General features: G+C 43.2%; 1 protein-coding gene across 2 annotated transcripts in view; it reads right to left on the bottom strand.

The window, feature by feature from the left end:
• Positions 1 to 718: 718 nt before the first annotated feature.
• CATSPERZ (catsper channel auxiliary subunit zeta) overlaps positions 719 to 14796 on the bottom strand; it is a 17048-nt gene continuing 2970 nt past the window's right edge. The window contains exons 3-13 of one of the 2 annotated variants that reach the window (XM_070766765.1): positions 14277 to 14317; positions 13268 to 13313; positions 12285 to 12328; positions 11571 to 11616; positions 9898 to 9938; positions 9436 to 9460; positions 8748 to 8787; positions 4058 to 4149; positions 3071 to 3124; positions 1824 to 1890; positions 719 to 954 (exon numbers count right to left, since the gene is read on the bottom strand). In XM_070766765.1, the coding sequence (XP_070622866.1) occupies positions 854 to 954; positions 1824 to 1890; positions 3071 to 3124; positions 4058 to 4149; positions 8748 to 8787; positions 9436 to 9460; positions 9898 to 9938; positions 11571 to 11616; positions 12285 to 12328; positions 13268 to 13313; positions 14277 to 14317 (597 nt within the window). In that variant the 3' untranslated portion in view covers positions 719 to 853. The remainder of the gene's footprint in view (positions 955 to 1823; positions 1891 to 3070; positions 3125 to 4057; positions 4150 to 8747; positions 8788 to 9435; positions 9461 to 9897; positions 9939 to 11570; positions 11617 to 12284; positions 12329 to 13267; positions 13314 to 14276; positions 14318 to 14796) is intronic. The other variant, XM_070766764.1, reaches the window with a different exon arrangement.

Raw genomic sequence — 14796 nt, forward strand, 5'->3', positions numbered from 1 at the left:
GGAGGAAGAAGAAGAGAAGGAAGAGGAGGAGGAAGAAGAAGAGGAGGAGAGGGAGGAGGAGGAGGAAGAAGTGGAGGAGAAGAAGAGGAGGAGGGGGAGGAGGGAGCAAGGAGGAGGAGGAAGAAGAGGAGGAGGGAGGGGGGAGGAAGAGGAGGAGGAAGAAGAAGAGAAGGAAGAGGAGGAGGAAGAAGAAGAGGAGGAGATGGAGGAAGAGGAGGAGAGGGAGGAGGAGGAGGAAGAAGTGGAGGAGAAGAAGAGGAGGAGAGGGAGGAGGGAGCAAGGAGGAGGAGGAGGAAGAGGAGGAGGATTGGAACGGTGGGCTCCTTGGTGTTCTCTAAACTTGGAAGTTTTCCTGCAGACATTTAATGACCAAACTAGGTAACATCATCAGTTTTAGAAAGGAATTGGATTTGGGAGGAGGAGGAAGAGGAAGAGGAGGGGGAGGAGAAAAAAGACTGGGCTCCTTGGTGTTCTCTGAGCTGGGTTGTTTTCTTGCAGAGGTTTCAAGACCCAACTAGGTAACATCATCAATGCTGGAGGAGAGTGGGATTTGGGAGGAGGAAGAGGAGGAGGAGGAGAACTGCCTCCATTTTAAAGCCTGGGGAATCCTGGGAGTTGAAGTCCATCCATCTCTGAGTGGCCCAAGCTTCAATCCAAAACCTTTGGATAAAATGGCGAGACCGTCATTGACAAAAGATAAAACAGGCTGAAATTTTAAGGGTGGAGAAAAAGCTAAATTTACTTCTTTACTTCTTGGTTTTTGGGGGAGTTGAGACCGGGGGGGGGGCTCCCCGAGAGGGATGGAGAAGTGTGTGTGTGGGGGGGGTGATCTTTCTGAGTCTCTGTGGGGGCGTCAGATGAACCCCCTTCCTTGTAACTGCAGGTGAATCTTGTCAACCTGTTCCTCCATCTGTTTGGTGAGGGGGTGATTCACCCCTAATTTTTTCTGGTAAGCTGAGTGGGGTTGGAAAAGAGAGAGAGAGAGAGAGAAGGGGGGGGGAAACAAGATTTGGCATTTTAAACTTCACCTTGTGGTTGAGATTTCCCCCGTTTCGCAGTGGAGATGGCATCTCCTTTGGTCCTCGACTTACGACCAGGATTTCTGTCGCTAGGCAAGAACGTGTTAAGCGAGCCACGCGTGGGTTTAGGTGGGGAGAAGCCTCCGTGGGGCCCCTCTAGGAATCTCCTGGGAGGAAACAGGGCCGGAAAAGGCGGGGAGAAGCCTCTGTGGGGCCTCTCTAGGAATCTCCTGGGCGGGGAGAAGCCTCCGTGGGGCTTGGAGTTGGAATCTCCTGGGAGGAAACAAGGCCAGAAAAGGCGAGGAGAAGCCTCTGTGTGGCCCCTCTAGGAATCTCCTGGGAGGAAACAGAGCCGGAAAAGGCAGGGAGAAGCCTCTGTGGGGCCCCTCTAGGAATCTCCTAGGAGGAAACAGGGCCGGAAAAGGCGGGGAGAAGCCTCTGTGTGGCCCCTCTAGGAATCTCCTGGGAGGAAACAGAGCTGGAAAAGGCAGGGAGAAGCCTCCATGGGGCCCCTCTAGGAATCTCCTAGGAGGAAACAGGGCCGGAAAAGGCGGGGAGAAGCCTCCGTGGGGCCTCTCTAGGAATCTCCTGGCAGGAAACAGGGCCTCCACCCTCCCTGTGGTTTCCCCCAATCACACGCATTATTTGCCTTTACATTGATTCCTATGGGGAAAATTGCTTCTTCTTACAAACATTTCTACTTAAAGAGCATGGTCACGGAACGAATTAAGTTCGTAAGTAGAGGTACCACTATAATTGCTTTTTGGCTGTGAATAAAGATAAATTTGTACCCATTTAACTCACAGAGCAGCGTAGCCTTTAAGATCGCCAAAACTTCTTCCTCTATCAGTTCTTGCAGGGGCAAAGGCACCTGAGAGGGGGCGAGAGAAGTCAAAAAAGTCAAAATGGCAGCTGTGATTGGACCTTTTTTTTTTTTTACACCTCTTCCTCCGCCGATACCTCTTGTGAGGTTAGTTACACCCTCCAAGGTTTGACAATCGTTTCAAACGATTGTCAAATCTTGGACAATTCAAATCTTTTACAATTCCATATCGCGGCTCATTCGGCCACTTTTAATTGCTAATGGAAGTTAGGAGAATTGCCTTGGAAGATGGGCACTCATCAGGAAAGACTTCATGAACTCCATCTGTATAGTCTGGAGGACAGAAGGGATCGAAACATTTAAGTACGTGAAAGGGTTAAATGGGGTTCAGTAGGGAAGTGAACACAAGAAGAAGGTGGGCACAATGTGAGCTTAGTTGGAGGAAAGCTCAGAAGCAACGTGATAAAATATTATTTGACTGAAAGAGTCACAGATGCTTGGAACAAACTTCCAGCAGACGTGGTTGGTAAATCCACAGTAACATGCTTGGGATAAACATAGATCCATCCTAAGATAAAATACAGAAAATAGTCTAAGGGCAGACTAGATGGACCAGGAGGTCTTTTTCTGCCGTCAATCTTCTATGTTTCTAGTATTTCCCCAGGAATGTGGGTGGTAGAGTGGCCTAGAGGTGGAGCTCTAGCCTCAGAAATCAGGAGCCTGTAGGTTCAATCCTAGGTAGAGGCAAATATTTTTCTCTCTCTGGGCACACAGCTGAAGAAAACTCCCCACTGGCAACAGGGCAAGGCATCAGGCCACTCTGCTAGCTCCATTCAGTTACCCAGACTCCACCGCAGGAAGGATTATGGGGTCATTTAAAAGATTGTGGTGTTTTTCTCAGGAAATGTTATTTTGCAGGGAAACGAGGAGAGAACTAAGATTGCATTGGGTATTGTGATTGACCAAACGAATGATTGCCTTTAAAAATAAACGCGAACATAAAATTTAAAGCGAAATCGTTAATATTCCAGGCCAAGCTAAATCCAGACCAAACTGCTCAACCGATAAAATAAAATTGGGGGTGGTGGGGTGGGAAGGAAACCAGAGAGGCAGCAAACTCTATGGTTCAGGGGACCAAATCGATTGAACCAACCAAGTGCAGGGATAGGAAATGTCACCAAGCAGAGAGGCAGAAAATATAAATTAGGACGACGCCAAAAAAACTCACAGACACTTTAGAGTCCCGTTCATGCTTTGCAAATCTCTGCCTGTATTGTTTGTCCTGGGAAAAAAAAATAAATGAAACGAAAGAGCGAAGGTTAATTTTGCACTTGCAAAAATTCTTCCTTAAAGTACCCAAATCCATCATTTCCCCTATGTGGCTAAATCCACTACTTTCCCCCTTAACTATGGATTCACTATACTCTATCTACATAACCTTTTCAAAAGGCTCAATGTCTTATTTTTTTGGGGGGGGGGGGAATTGAAAAGAAAAGAAAATAACACAAAAAGGAAATAATACAATTCAAGTTAAGATACAGCCAAAGCCATCTGATGAATTGCGAAATAAAGACACCGGGCAGATAAGGCAAAAGTAGACGACTAGCATTTTTCAATCTTGGGGTGTGGATTTCAACTCCCCAAATCCCCCAGCCAGACACACTGGCTGGAGAATTTTTGGAGTTGAAGTCCAAAAAGAATGCTGTCTGGGGGATTCTGGGAGTTGAAGTCCACCCATCTTAAAACACACTGACTTGGGAGTTCTGGGAGTCAAAGTCCACCCATCTTAAATGATGCCGGCTGGGGAATTCTGGGAGTTGAAGTCCACCCATCTTAAAGCATGACAGCTAGGGAATTCTGGGAGTTGAAGTCCACCCAACTTAAAGTATGCTGTCTGGGGATTCTGGGAGTTGTAGTCCACCCCTCTTAAAGCATGACCGCTAGGGAATTCTGGGAGTTGTAGTCCACCCCTCTTAAAGCCAGCTGCCTGGGGAATTCTGGGAGTTGAATCAAGCCATCTTAAAGCACGACAGCTAGGGAATTCTGGGAGTTGAAGTCCACCCCTCTTAAAGTTGAGAAGCACTAAAATTAGATAGCCATCAGAATCTAAAGTGTTATAAATAAAAAATAGCTACGATCTTTCCAGCTGAAGAGAAATCCCTGATGAGTATTTTAAATATATATATTGACTCTTCCTTTCCCTGTTCACAATCACCTTAAAAATGGACTCTGAGAACTCTCGTGCATGGCCCATTCCCCTATAACCGCTCCCCTGCCCCATGTACCACATCGAACCACTAGAAGCATCTGGAAAAGAAGAAAGGGACAACCAGGAGAAAAGCTTTTTATTTTATTTATGCATTTATCAAACAATTATAGGATGGTAATTTGTACAAATGAAACATTAGATAAGTAATGATAAAAAAGTAATGATAGAAGACAATAGGACGGGGATACTTCACCAGAAGAGCCCTTCACTCCTCCACTCGAAACAGAATACCCTACGAGAGTAGACTTTCAATCCTGGCCCTAGAAAGTCTAGAACTAAGACGCCTTAAACAAGATCTAAGCATTGCCCACAAGATCATATGCTGCAATATCCTGCCTGTCGGCGACTACTTCAGCTTCAAACACAACAACACAAGAGCACACAACAGATTTAAACTTAATATTAACTTGACTGTAAAAAATATGACTTCAGTAACCGAGTTGTCGAAGCGTGGAACTCATTATAGTGTCACCCCCAAACCCCCAACACCTTCCCCTTAGATTATCTATGGTTGACCTCTCCAGATTCCTAAGAGGTCAGTAAGGGGCGAGTACAAGTGCCCTAGAGTGCCTTCCGTCCCCTGTCCTATTGCTCTCCTATATCTCCTATGCCTTTCTTCTATTCCTATATCTCTTCTTCTGTTCTTTCATTGATATGTTCTATTCCTATACCTTCTTTTCTATTATTTCTTAGATATATTTTACTATGAGTATCTCCTCTATAACCTTCATCATGTATTTTACCGTGTGTATATAGATATATCCCCACTAAAACCCTCATTGTGCATTGGACGAAATAAATAAATAAAAATAAAAAATACATATCGGTGGTATATGAAGATATAATTATATTCATATACACGATACTAGTAAAAAAAAAACATTGGTACAGGGGATGGAAGGCACGCTGGTGCACTTATGCACGCCCCTTTGGGTGGCATAGAAATATAAACAAAATTCACTATCTTGTTTAGCAACAGAAATTTTTGGCTCAATCGTGATCATAAGTCATTGACTACCTCAAGAAAAAGAGAGTGAAGGGGACCACCCTTCCTAGTGTCTTGGCATGTGGGGGGTGGAAGGGATGTACTTCGCCAGACCCATCCTCGAATACAGCTCATCTGTCTGGAACCCACACCGCATTTCGGACATCAACACCCTAGAAAAGGTCCAACGATACTTCACCAGAAGAGCCCTTCACTCCTCCACTCGAAACAGAAGACCCTATGAGACTAGACTTACAATCCTGGGCCTAGAAAGCTTAGAACTACGACGCCTTAAACATGATCTAAGTATTGCCCACAAGATCATAAGCTGCAACATCTTGCCTGTCGACGACTACTTCAGCTTCAACCACAACAACACAAGAGCACGCAACAAATTCAAACTTAGTATCAACCGCTCCAAACTTGAACGTAAAAAATATGACTTTAGCAACCGAGTTGTTGAAGCGTGGAACTCATTACCGGACTCCGTGGTGTCAACCCCCAACCCCCAACATTTTTCCCTTAGACTTTCCATGGTTGACCTCTCCAGATTCCTTAGAGGTCAGTAAAGGGCGAGCATAAGTGCACTAGGCATGGGGGAATTGAGACATCTCCCCCAGGCCTATACAATTCATGTATGGTATGTTTGTGTGTATGTCTGCTTTAATATCGGGTTTTTAAAAATGTTTTTAAATTATTAGATTTGTCTTGAATTGTTTTATTGTTGTTGCAAGCCGCCCCGAGTCTACGGAGAGGGGCGGCATACAAATCTAATAGATAGATAGATAGATAGATAGATAGATAGATAGATAGATAGATAGATAGATAGATAGATAGATAGATAAATTTGTCTTGAATTGTTTTATTGTTGTTGCGAGCCGCCCCGAGTCTACGGATAGGGGGCGGCATACAAATAAATAAATAGATAGATAGATAGATAGATAGATAGATAGATAGATAGATAGATAGATAGATAGATAGATAGATAGATAGATAGATAGATAGATTTGTCTTGAATTGTTTTATTGCTGTTGCGAGCTGCCCCGAGTCTACGGAGAGGGGCGGCATACAAATCAAATCAAATCAAATCATAAATAAATAAATAAAATAAATAAAGTGTGCCTTCCGTCCCCTGTCCAATTGTCTCCCCTATATTTTATATATCTTTTCTCCCACTCACATATCCTTTCCTCTACTCTTCATTGATGTATTCTATTCTCATATCTTTTCTTCTATCCTTTCCCTGATATTTACAACTACATGTTTTTATTCTCTTTAACTTTCAGTTTGTATTGGACAAAATAAATAAATAAAAATAAAATACTTTTAGGCTTGCAAAATTCTGTGAATGTAGCCTTGCAATAAAAGAATCCTTAACTGTTTTGGTCCTGTTTCCAGCTCACCTGGGCAGGGCTTACGGGAATGCAAGCCGCCAGCTGTTTCAGGTGAACAAAGCGCCAGGCCGTCTCCAGCACATTACTTTTGAGTGCAAGAAACCAGCCAATTTGCAATCGACTGGCTTTCTCCGCCGGTGCAATTGTCTGCCTGTATTACACGTCTCCGAAATGACATGCGATTGGCAGGTGGGTGCAGAAAGCCAGGGAGAACAGAGAGTCCAGTTACCAGTGGTTCTCAACCTTTCTAACGCTGCGAACCTTTAATATAATTCCTAATGTTGTGGTGACCACCAACCATAAGTCTAGCGCCAATTCTCCCAACAGAGTTTGAAGCTGATTGGCAGGAAGGCAACACACGGCGACTCCAAATCTCAACTAGCAAATGCTCTGTCCTACACATTGGGAAATAGAATCTGAACTCCAAATACGAACTGAATAATCAAATTATCACAGATAACCCCCACTGGGTTAAAGACCTCGGTATACTAATAAGAAAAGATTTAAGTGCCAAAGCCCACTGCAACAACATAGCCAAGAAGGCTTCAAGAGTTGTAAACCTAATCCTACTTCTGCTCTGGCAATCTCACACTACTTACCAGAGCTTACAAAACTTTCGCCAGACCCATCCTCGAATACAGCTAATCCGCTTGGAACCCATATTGCATCTCAGACATTAACACCCTTGAAAATGTCCAGAGATATTTCACCAGAAGAGCCCTTCACTCCTCCACTCAAAATAGAATACCCTACGAGACTAGACTTTCAATCCTGGGCCTAGAAAGCCTAGAACTAAGACGCCTTAAACAAGATCTAAGTATTCAACAGATTTAAACTTAATATTAACCGCTCCAAACTTGACTGTAAAAAATATGACTTCAGTAACCGAGTTGTCGAAGCGTGGAACTCATTACCGGACTCCATAGTGTCATCCCCAAACCCCCAACACTTTACCCTTAGATTATCTACGGTTGACCTCTCTAGATTCCTAATAGGTCAGTAAGGGGCGAGTACAAGTGCACTAGAGTGCCTTCTGTCCCCTGTCCTATTGCTCTCCTATATCTCCTATACCTTTCTTCCATTCCTATATCTCTTCTTCTATTCTTTCATTGATGTGTTCTATTCCTTTCTCTTCTATTCTTTCTTAGATATATTTTACTATTAGTATATCCTCTATAAACTTCATCACGTATTTTACTATGTGTATACCCACTAAAACCCTCATTGTGTATTGGACAAAATCAATCAATCAATCAATCAATCAATCAATCAATCAATAAAAGGTCAGAGGGGCACTCCCACTGTAAATATGTTCCCAGGTGCCAGAATAGAAGCTTTAGCTCCTAACAGCATGGGAAATTTGTATTTTCCCCCTGGTCTTGGGTGACCCCTGTGGAACTGTCATTTGACCCCCAAAGAGGTCACGACCCCCAGGTTGAGAACCACTGGCTTAGACGAAAGCTAAGGAAGAAAGTGGAATTTTACATTTCTAAATTTTTTTGGGGGGGGAGTGCAGGATTGTTGAACTCACTTTTACCCGCAGTTGCGAGGAGCAGATTTAACAGTTTAACAGAGTTGGAAAGGACCTTGAAGGTCATCTAGTCCAACCACCCCTGCCCAGGCAGGAGACCCTACATTTGCTTCTACCTAGGATCGAACTCCCAACCTCCTGTTTGTGAGGTCTGCTTGGAGATCCGGAGAGAATTCTCCGAGGAGCCAATCAGAGGCAAGTCCTCGACATACAACCACAATTGAGCCTGAAATTTCTGCTGCCGGACCAGATTGTTCACCGATAAGTGAATGTTTGTCCTGTTTTGTGACTTTTTCTTGCCATGTTGGTTAAGTGAATCATGACAAGTTATTCCATTTGCAATCTGGTCATTAAGTGAATCATTTGATTTTGCTGGTCAGAAGGTCGCAAAAGGAGAATCACATAACCCTGCTACTCCTGGGACATGGCAACTGTCATAAATATGTGTCAGTTGTTGGCGAGTGTCCGAATTTGGATCGCGCTGTAAAGGTCAAAAGAGTGAAAAAACGGTTGTAAGTCCCTTTTTTCAGCACCCCTTGTCACTTCGAACGGTCATTAAATGAACTGTAAGTCACTAAATGAACTGTAAGCCTTGTAAGTCAAAGGCTACCTGTAATTATGCAAGCAAAAATTTCAGGGAATATTTGAAAATCTCCAGCCTATATTCCGAGATCCTTCTGTTACCTGGGAAGGAACACCCCCCGCCCCCCCCAAAAAAATCCTCACCTTCCTTTTTCTTAATCTCCCTCTGAATTTGTTTTGCCTCCTGGGAAAATGAGGGGAAAAAGAAAAGACATAGAAAAAAGCATTAAGAAAGTTAAAAAAATAAATTAAATATTTTGTATATATTATAGTACGGAACATTGGGGATGGGGTTTGGAAAAAAACCAAAAATGCCACTGAATTTTTTTAAAATTTAAAAATAAACTTTATCAAACAAAATTAACAAACATGTTTGACATTGGTTGAGGTTTTTAGGTTTACATTTCAGCAGTTTACCATTCTTTCTCTTTATATATTTTATATACAGTACAGTATTCTGTTTTTTTAAGTGTTCCCTTTCTTTTTATGGGCAGCGTACTTAATTGATATAAATTATATATAGAAGGGAAAATGGTGATGAAATGTATGTTTACGAAATTGCAATTTATGTTTAGTATGTTTGTTAATTGAATGTTATTTGTTTGTTTTATTTTAAGTGTTTAATAAAGACTATTTTTTTTAAAACAAACAAACAAGGATTGATGACACGGCTCAAATAAGACGGGATAATTTTGGACAGGTGATTTTTGTAATCCTGCTCAGAGAGTTTCGCAAAAATGTTTAGAACAACTGAAGGGTTGTCCAGTCTCCCCCCCCATCTCTCAAACACACACACACACATTTGGGGAGGGGGGATTGGCACTTCTCCTACCTCTTGCTGTGGAATATCCTCAGGACTAGTAGAAAGAGGAAGAGGAGGAAAACAGAGGACAAAATTAAAGCGTTATGATAGCTAACGGGAAAAAAGCCTAAAAACAGAGTCAGAAGGGACCTTAGAGGTCTTCTAGTCTAACCCCCTGTTTAGGGCAGGAAACCCTACAACCATTCCAGACAAATCTCTTCTTAAAAGCCTCCAGTGATGGAGTGCCCACAACTTCCGGTGGCAAGTCGTTCCACCGGTGAATTGTTAGGTCAAGGAAGTTTCTCCTGGGTTCTAAGTTGTAGGCAGAACCGTTTCATTTCCCAATTCGACGGGGTTTGTTTATTGGGTCGAACATGCTCGCCAGAGGAAACCTAAAGGGGCAGTTTTCTTCCCCCTCCCGACCTCCCCAACCCAATTTCTTGGATCAAGGCCCGGATGTAATGACCTCTCCATTTTGATTGGCATGTGTACCTTGGGGAAAGTTCTTCATCGGCGATATCATCGGAGATTCTCTGCATGAAAAGAAGACAGAAGATAAGGACCTTCCCTTGGCCCATTGGGTTTTTAGAATAGAATAGAATAGAACAGAAAATAGAATAGAATTAGAATAGAACCATCTTTCAGCTGTGGCGAGGGGGGCGTTTGCCCAGGTTCGCCTGGTGCACCAGTTGCGGCACTATCTGGACCGGGACTCACTGCTCACAGTCACTCATGCCCTCATCACCTCGAGGTTCCACTACTGTAACGCTCTCTACATGGGGCTACCTTTGAAAAGTGTTCGGAAACTTCAGATCGTGCAGAATGCAGCTGCGAGAGCAGTCATGGGCCTACCTAGGTATGCCCATGTCACACCAACACTCCGCAGTCTGCATTGGTTGCCGATCAATTTCCGGTCACAATTCAAAGTGTTGGTTATGACCTTTAAAGCCCTTCATGGCACTGGACCAGAATATCTCCGAGACCGCCTGCTGCCGCACGAATCCCAGCGACCGATTAGGTCCCACAGAGTGGGCCTTCTCCGGGTCCCGTCAACTAAACAATGTCGGTTGGTGGGCCCCAGGGGAAGAGCCTTCTCTGTGGCGGCCCCGACCCTCTGGAACCAACTCCCCCCGGAGATTGGAACTGCCCCTACCATAGTTCCCTCTAAGCTGAGCAGTGAGCAATCGCTCACTTAAAAATCATCATCAACTCAGAGTTTTCCAAACCTGCCCAGAAGCTGAGAGGGAAAGAGTGAGAGGGAAGGAGAGAGAGAGGAAGAGAGAGAAACAGATAGAAAAAAGAGAGGAAGGAAAAGAGAAAGAAAAAGAATGGGAGTAAGGAAGAGAGAAAGAAAATCAAAATCTAGTTTGAAACTAGCTCAACTATTTGAGTGGCATTTTGATATTGATAGAGTTGTCCTATTATGAGCTCACTGTTATAGACACACAGTACAGTATTTTATTTTGAAATTCTCTGAGGCAAAACAGGGTGGGTTTTTTATTTGTTTGTTTGTTTATTTATTTAATATTTCTGTGCCGCCCAGTCCCAAAGGGACTGCCGCTCAGACACTATACTTTTACGCCCCCCCCCCCAAAAAAAAATTAGAGGGAACACTGGCCCCTACTCTCCTTGCCTTTCGTAAGCTCCTTAAGACCCACCTGTGTCGTCAGGCACAGGGGATCTGAGACATCTCCCCCGGGCATATACAATTTATGAATGGTATGTGTGTATGTATGTGTGTCTAGAAAATGGGTTTTTTTAAATGTTTTTAGTAGAAATTTAGATTTGCTGTAATTGGTTTTTTTTTTTTTTTTTGTTATTCTGTTGTGAGCCACCCCGAGTCTGCGGAGAGGGGCGGCATACAAATCTAAATAAACATAAACAAACATAAACATAGAACAAGAATAGAATAGAATTCTTTATTGGCCAAGTGTGATTGGACACACAAGGAATTGTCTTTGGTGCAGATGCTCTCAGTGTACATAAAAGAAAATATACATTTGTCAAGAATCATGAATTGACAACACTTAATGATTGTCATAGGGGGTCAAATAAGCAATGAAGAAACAATATTAATTAAACTCCCCCCCTAAAAATAGTGGAATAATAATTTTTAAAAACCCAGACAAACACACCAATAAGTCCCAACCAATAAATAAATGTACCTGATCTTGACTCTTGTAGAAATCCTCATTGAAGATTTTAGTCAAACTTGGAAGAAAAGAAAAGTTAGATCAAAGTAGTTGGAGGAAGTGAACAATTACTGGATGGTTAAAAAATTAAAACAAAATCTTTACCCAATTTTTAAACATAGATGTTGAAGTTAATTAACTGGTTAGCGGGAGTAAAAGTGAGACAGAGAATCATTTAGTGGTACCAGTTAAAATGATGTTTCTCAGGTTTAGCCACTTTTAGACGAATGGACTTCAACTCCCAGAATTCCCCAGTCAGCATCCTGGCTGGGGGATTCTGGGAGTTGAAGTCCACCCATCTGGAAGCCTGCTGGCTGGGGGATTCTGGGAATTGAAGAGTGTTTTAGGAGGTTTTTTTTGTTTTTTATTCGTATTTGGCTGGGAGCTGCCCAGAGCCCTTCAGGAGTTGAGTGCCATATAACTCCAAATAATAAATAAGTAATAAGATAAATACACATCTTAAAGCATGCTGGTTGGGGGATTCTGGGAATTGTAGTCTTAAAGCCTGCTGGTTGGGAAATCACCAGTTTTCAGTTTTGCCTGTAGCATTAAGTGGACGTTCAAGGCCCTTTTGTTAAATACCTGGCTTTCTTTAAAAACAAACTTTTCTCTAAGTTTTATTTTTGCGTTTTTCAAAGCTGAGGGAAAGGGTGATCTGCGTTGCTTTTAGTTTTAAAGAGAACATACTCGGTCACTTGGGCTCCTCCCGGCTGCGATTTCTTGAAGAATTTCTACAAAATACAAATATGCACAGAGAGAAAGAGAGAGAGACATGAAAGAAGAACAGATTAGAAAGAGAAACCACCCCAAGTTCAGCCTCTTCCCTTTCCCTCGTTCTAAGAAACTCACTTATTCCAAGTCAGCTTTCCCCAGTCTGATTTTCTCCTGGACTACAATACCCATCACCTTCTGGGGGGGGGAGGGGGTTAGAAGAGTCCTTGAGATCACCTCAATCTCAATTGCAAAATTGATATTTATGATGAGATTGGGTGAACCAGGTGGAATAGTAACAAGAGAGATTTACAAATACAGTGGTACCTCTACCTAAGAACGCCTCTACTTAAGAACTTTTCTAGATAAGAACCGGGATGTTCAAGATTTTTTTGCCTCTTCTTAAGAAGCATTTTCTACTTAAGAATCCGAGCCCGGAAACATTTCCCAGGAAATTTGAGAGCGGCATGAAGGCCCGGTCAGTTTCCTGCCATTCCCCCTTTAATCCCGGCCATCTCGGGCTTTTCTGGGCTGCCAGAGGAGCCTTTCGGTGGCGCTTAAGGAGGCTTTGGCAGTCCAGAGCGAACGGAGCATTTTCCTTTCTCTGGGCACCACTTCAGAGTCCCTCTTATTTTTTTTAGGCCTTAAAGTTTTGGATTTTTTTGATTCATCTTATCTTCTTCCTTCAGCAGCGACTGTCCTCCTCCTCTTCCTCTTCTTCCTCCTCCTCCCACCCAAATTCCGAGCTTTTATTTCTTTCCTAATGGGTTTGCACGCATCATTTACTTTCCCATTGATTCCTATGGGAAAAATTGCTTCTACTTACAAACGTTTCTACTTAAGAACCTGGTCACGGAACGGATTAAGTTCTTAAGTAGAGGGACCACTGTATAAATCCATTATTCCACAAGTTTCAAGAAACCGAAAATACTAAAACCGAAATATTCCCAAATACTTACTTTACGGAAGCCGCCAGCCTTCTTTGGTTTGGGCCTCCTTAGAAACCTTGGAAGAGGAAACGAAAAAAAAGAAAAAAGAATTTAAGACTTCATTTCAGCAGGATGTCATTAATATACAGCAGAGGGGGCGGGGTTCTTTAGAACCGTCAGTAGTTCGGCGATGATGTCACAGAGCCGCTTCTACCGGTGTTTCCGTCTACGGGTGCCGCCATCTTGGATTTTTGTTTTTCGATCGCTACAGGCACACGCGTCAGGACGCCACCCTGAGCGAACTCGCCACAGAAGGACCCAGAACCCACCCCTGGTCTACAGGTGGTCCTCGACCTACGACCCTCAGACACCATCATAAATATGAGCGTCTGAATTGTGACCGTGTGACTCTGCCAAGGTCGTAAGTGTGCAAAAAGTGTAAGTGTGCAGAATTGGAACTGGTACATGGTGGACCACATCCACTTCGAAACTATGGAAATAAGATTAAATAACTTTGATGAAAATAAATTGGAGAAGCTGATGGCACGATGGAATAAGGTGAAAAATTATATCTTAAGTAGAATTTATGACGACAATGTGAAAAATAAATTCCAATCACTTTTTGTATGTCAAGAAATGTAAATCGGAGCTAAGGAAGAAATTGAAATTTATTGGAAATAATTTAACCCCCTAAATGGTGGTGGGGTTTATTGGTGTTGGGCACTTTTTCTTTAAGATTTTTTTTTCTTTCTTTATTTGTTGTAATAAAAATTTAATAAAAATATTTTTTTTAAAAAAAAAAGTGTGCAAAAACGGTATCATAAATCCCTTTTTCCCCCAGTGCCGTTGTCATTGGGAACGGTCACTAAACAAGGACTGTTGTAAGTCAAGGACTGCAAGTAATTTCTAAAGGGGTTTGGGGAGGAGGGTTCTGACCCCCCCATCAGATAATCCATTCCCCCCCTAACTATAAATATATTCCCAAAGAAGTATGAAATTTGCACGGGACATTTTTCCATGTGGTCAAGCAGCCCCGTACCGTGATATCCAACTCCGTGGCTCTGGTTCGTCCGAAGGATGCTGCAATGGAATGGGACAGTTAGAAAGGGTGGGGTCACTAGCCTCTGATTCTCTGCTTCCCTCCCTCCTGGAGGTCTGGTAGCACCAACTGACCACAGCCGTTTGGGTCTCAGCCAAGCGTCCAGGTGTGCTGAGCTTTGCCCCCTCCCCCCCACTGCAAACTCAGATGGGCTTGGATGGTCTGGTCATCACTCAATGTACCAGCCTTGGGTTCAGGTTGCAACAGTGGTGCTCAGGGGAGGGGGAGGGGGAGGAGGAAGAAGAGGAGGAGGAACAGGAAGGAGGAAAAGGAAGGAGAAGAAGGAAGGAGGAGGAGGAGGAAAAGGGAAAAGGAGGAGGAAGTGGAAAAGGAGGAGGAGGAAAAGGAACAGGAGAAAGGAGAAGGAAGGAGGAAAAGGAAGAAGGAGGAAAAGGAAGAAGGAAGAGGAGAAAGAAGAAGAGGAGGAGGTGTAAAAGGAACAGGAAGAAGGAGAAGGAAG

Source organism: Erythrolamprus reginae, chromosome 13, assembly GCF_031021105.1.
Source record: "Erythrolamprus reginae isolate rEryReg1 chromosome 13, rEryReg1.hap1, whole genome shotgun sequence".
Lineage (NCBI taxonomy): Eukaryota > Metazoa > Chordata > Lepidosauria > Squamata > Dipsadidae > Erythrolamprus > Erythrolamprus reginae.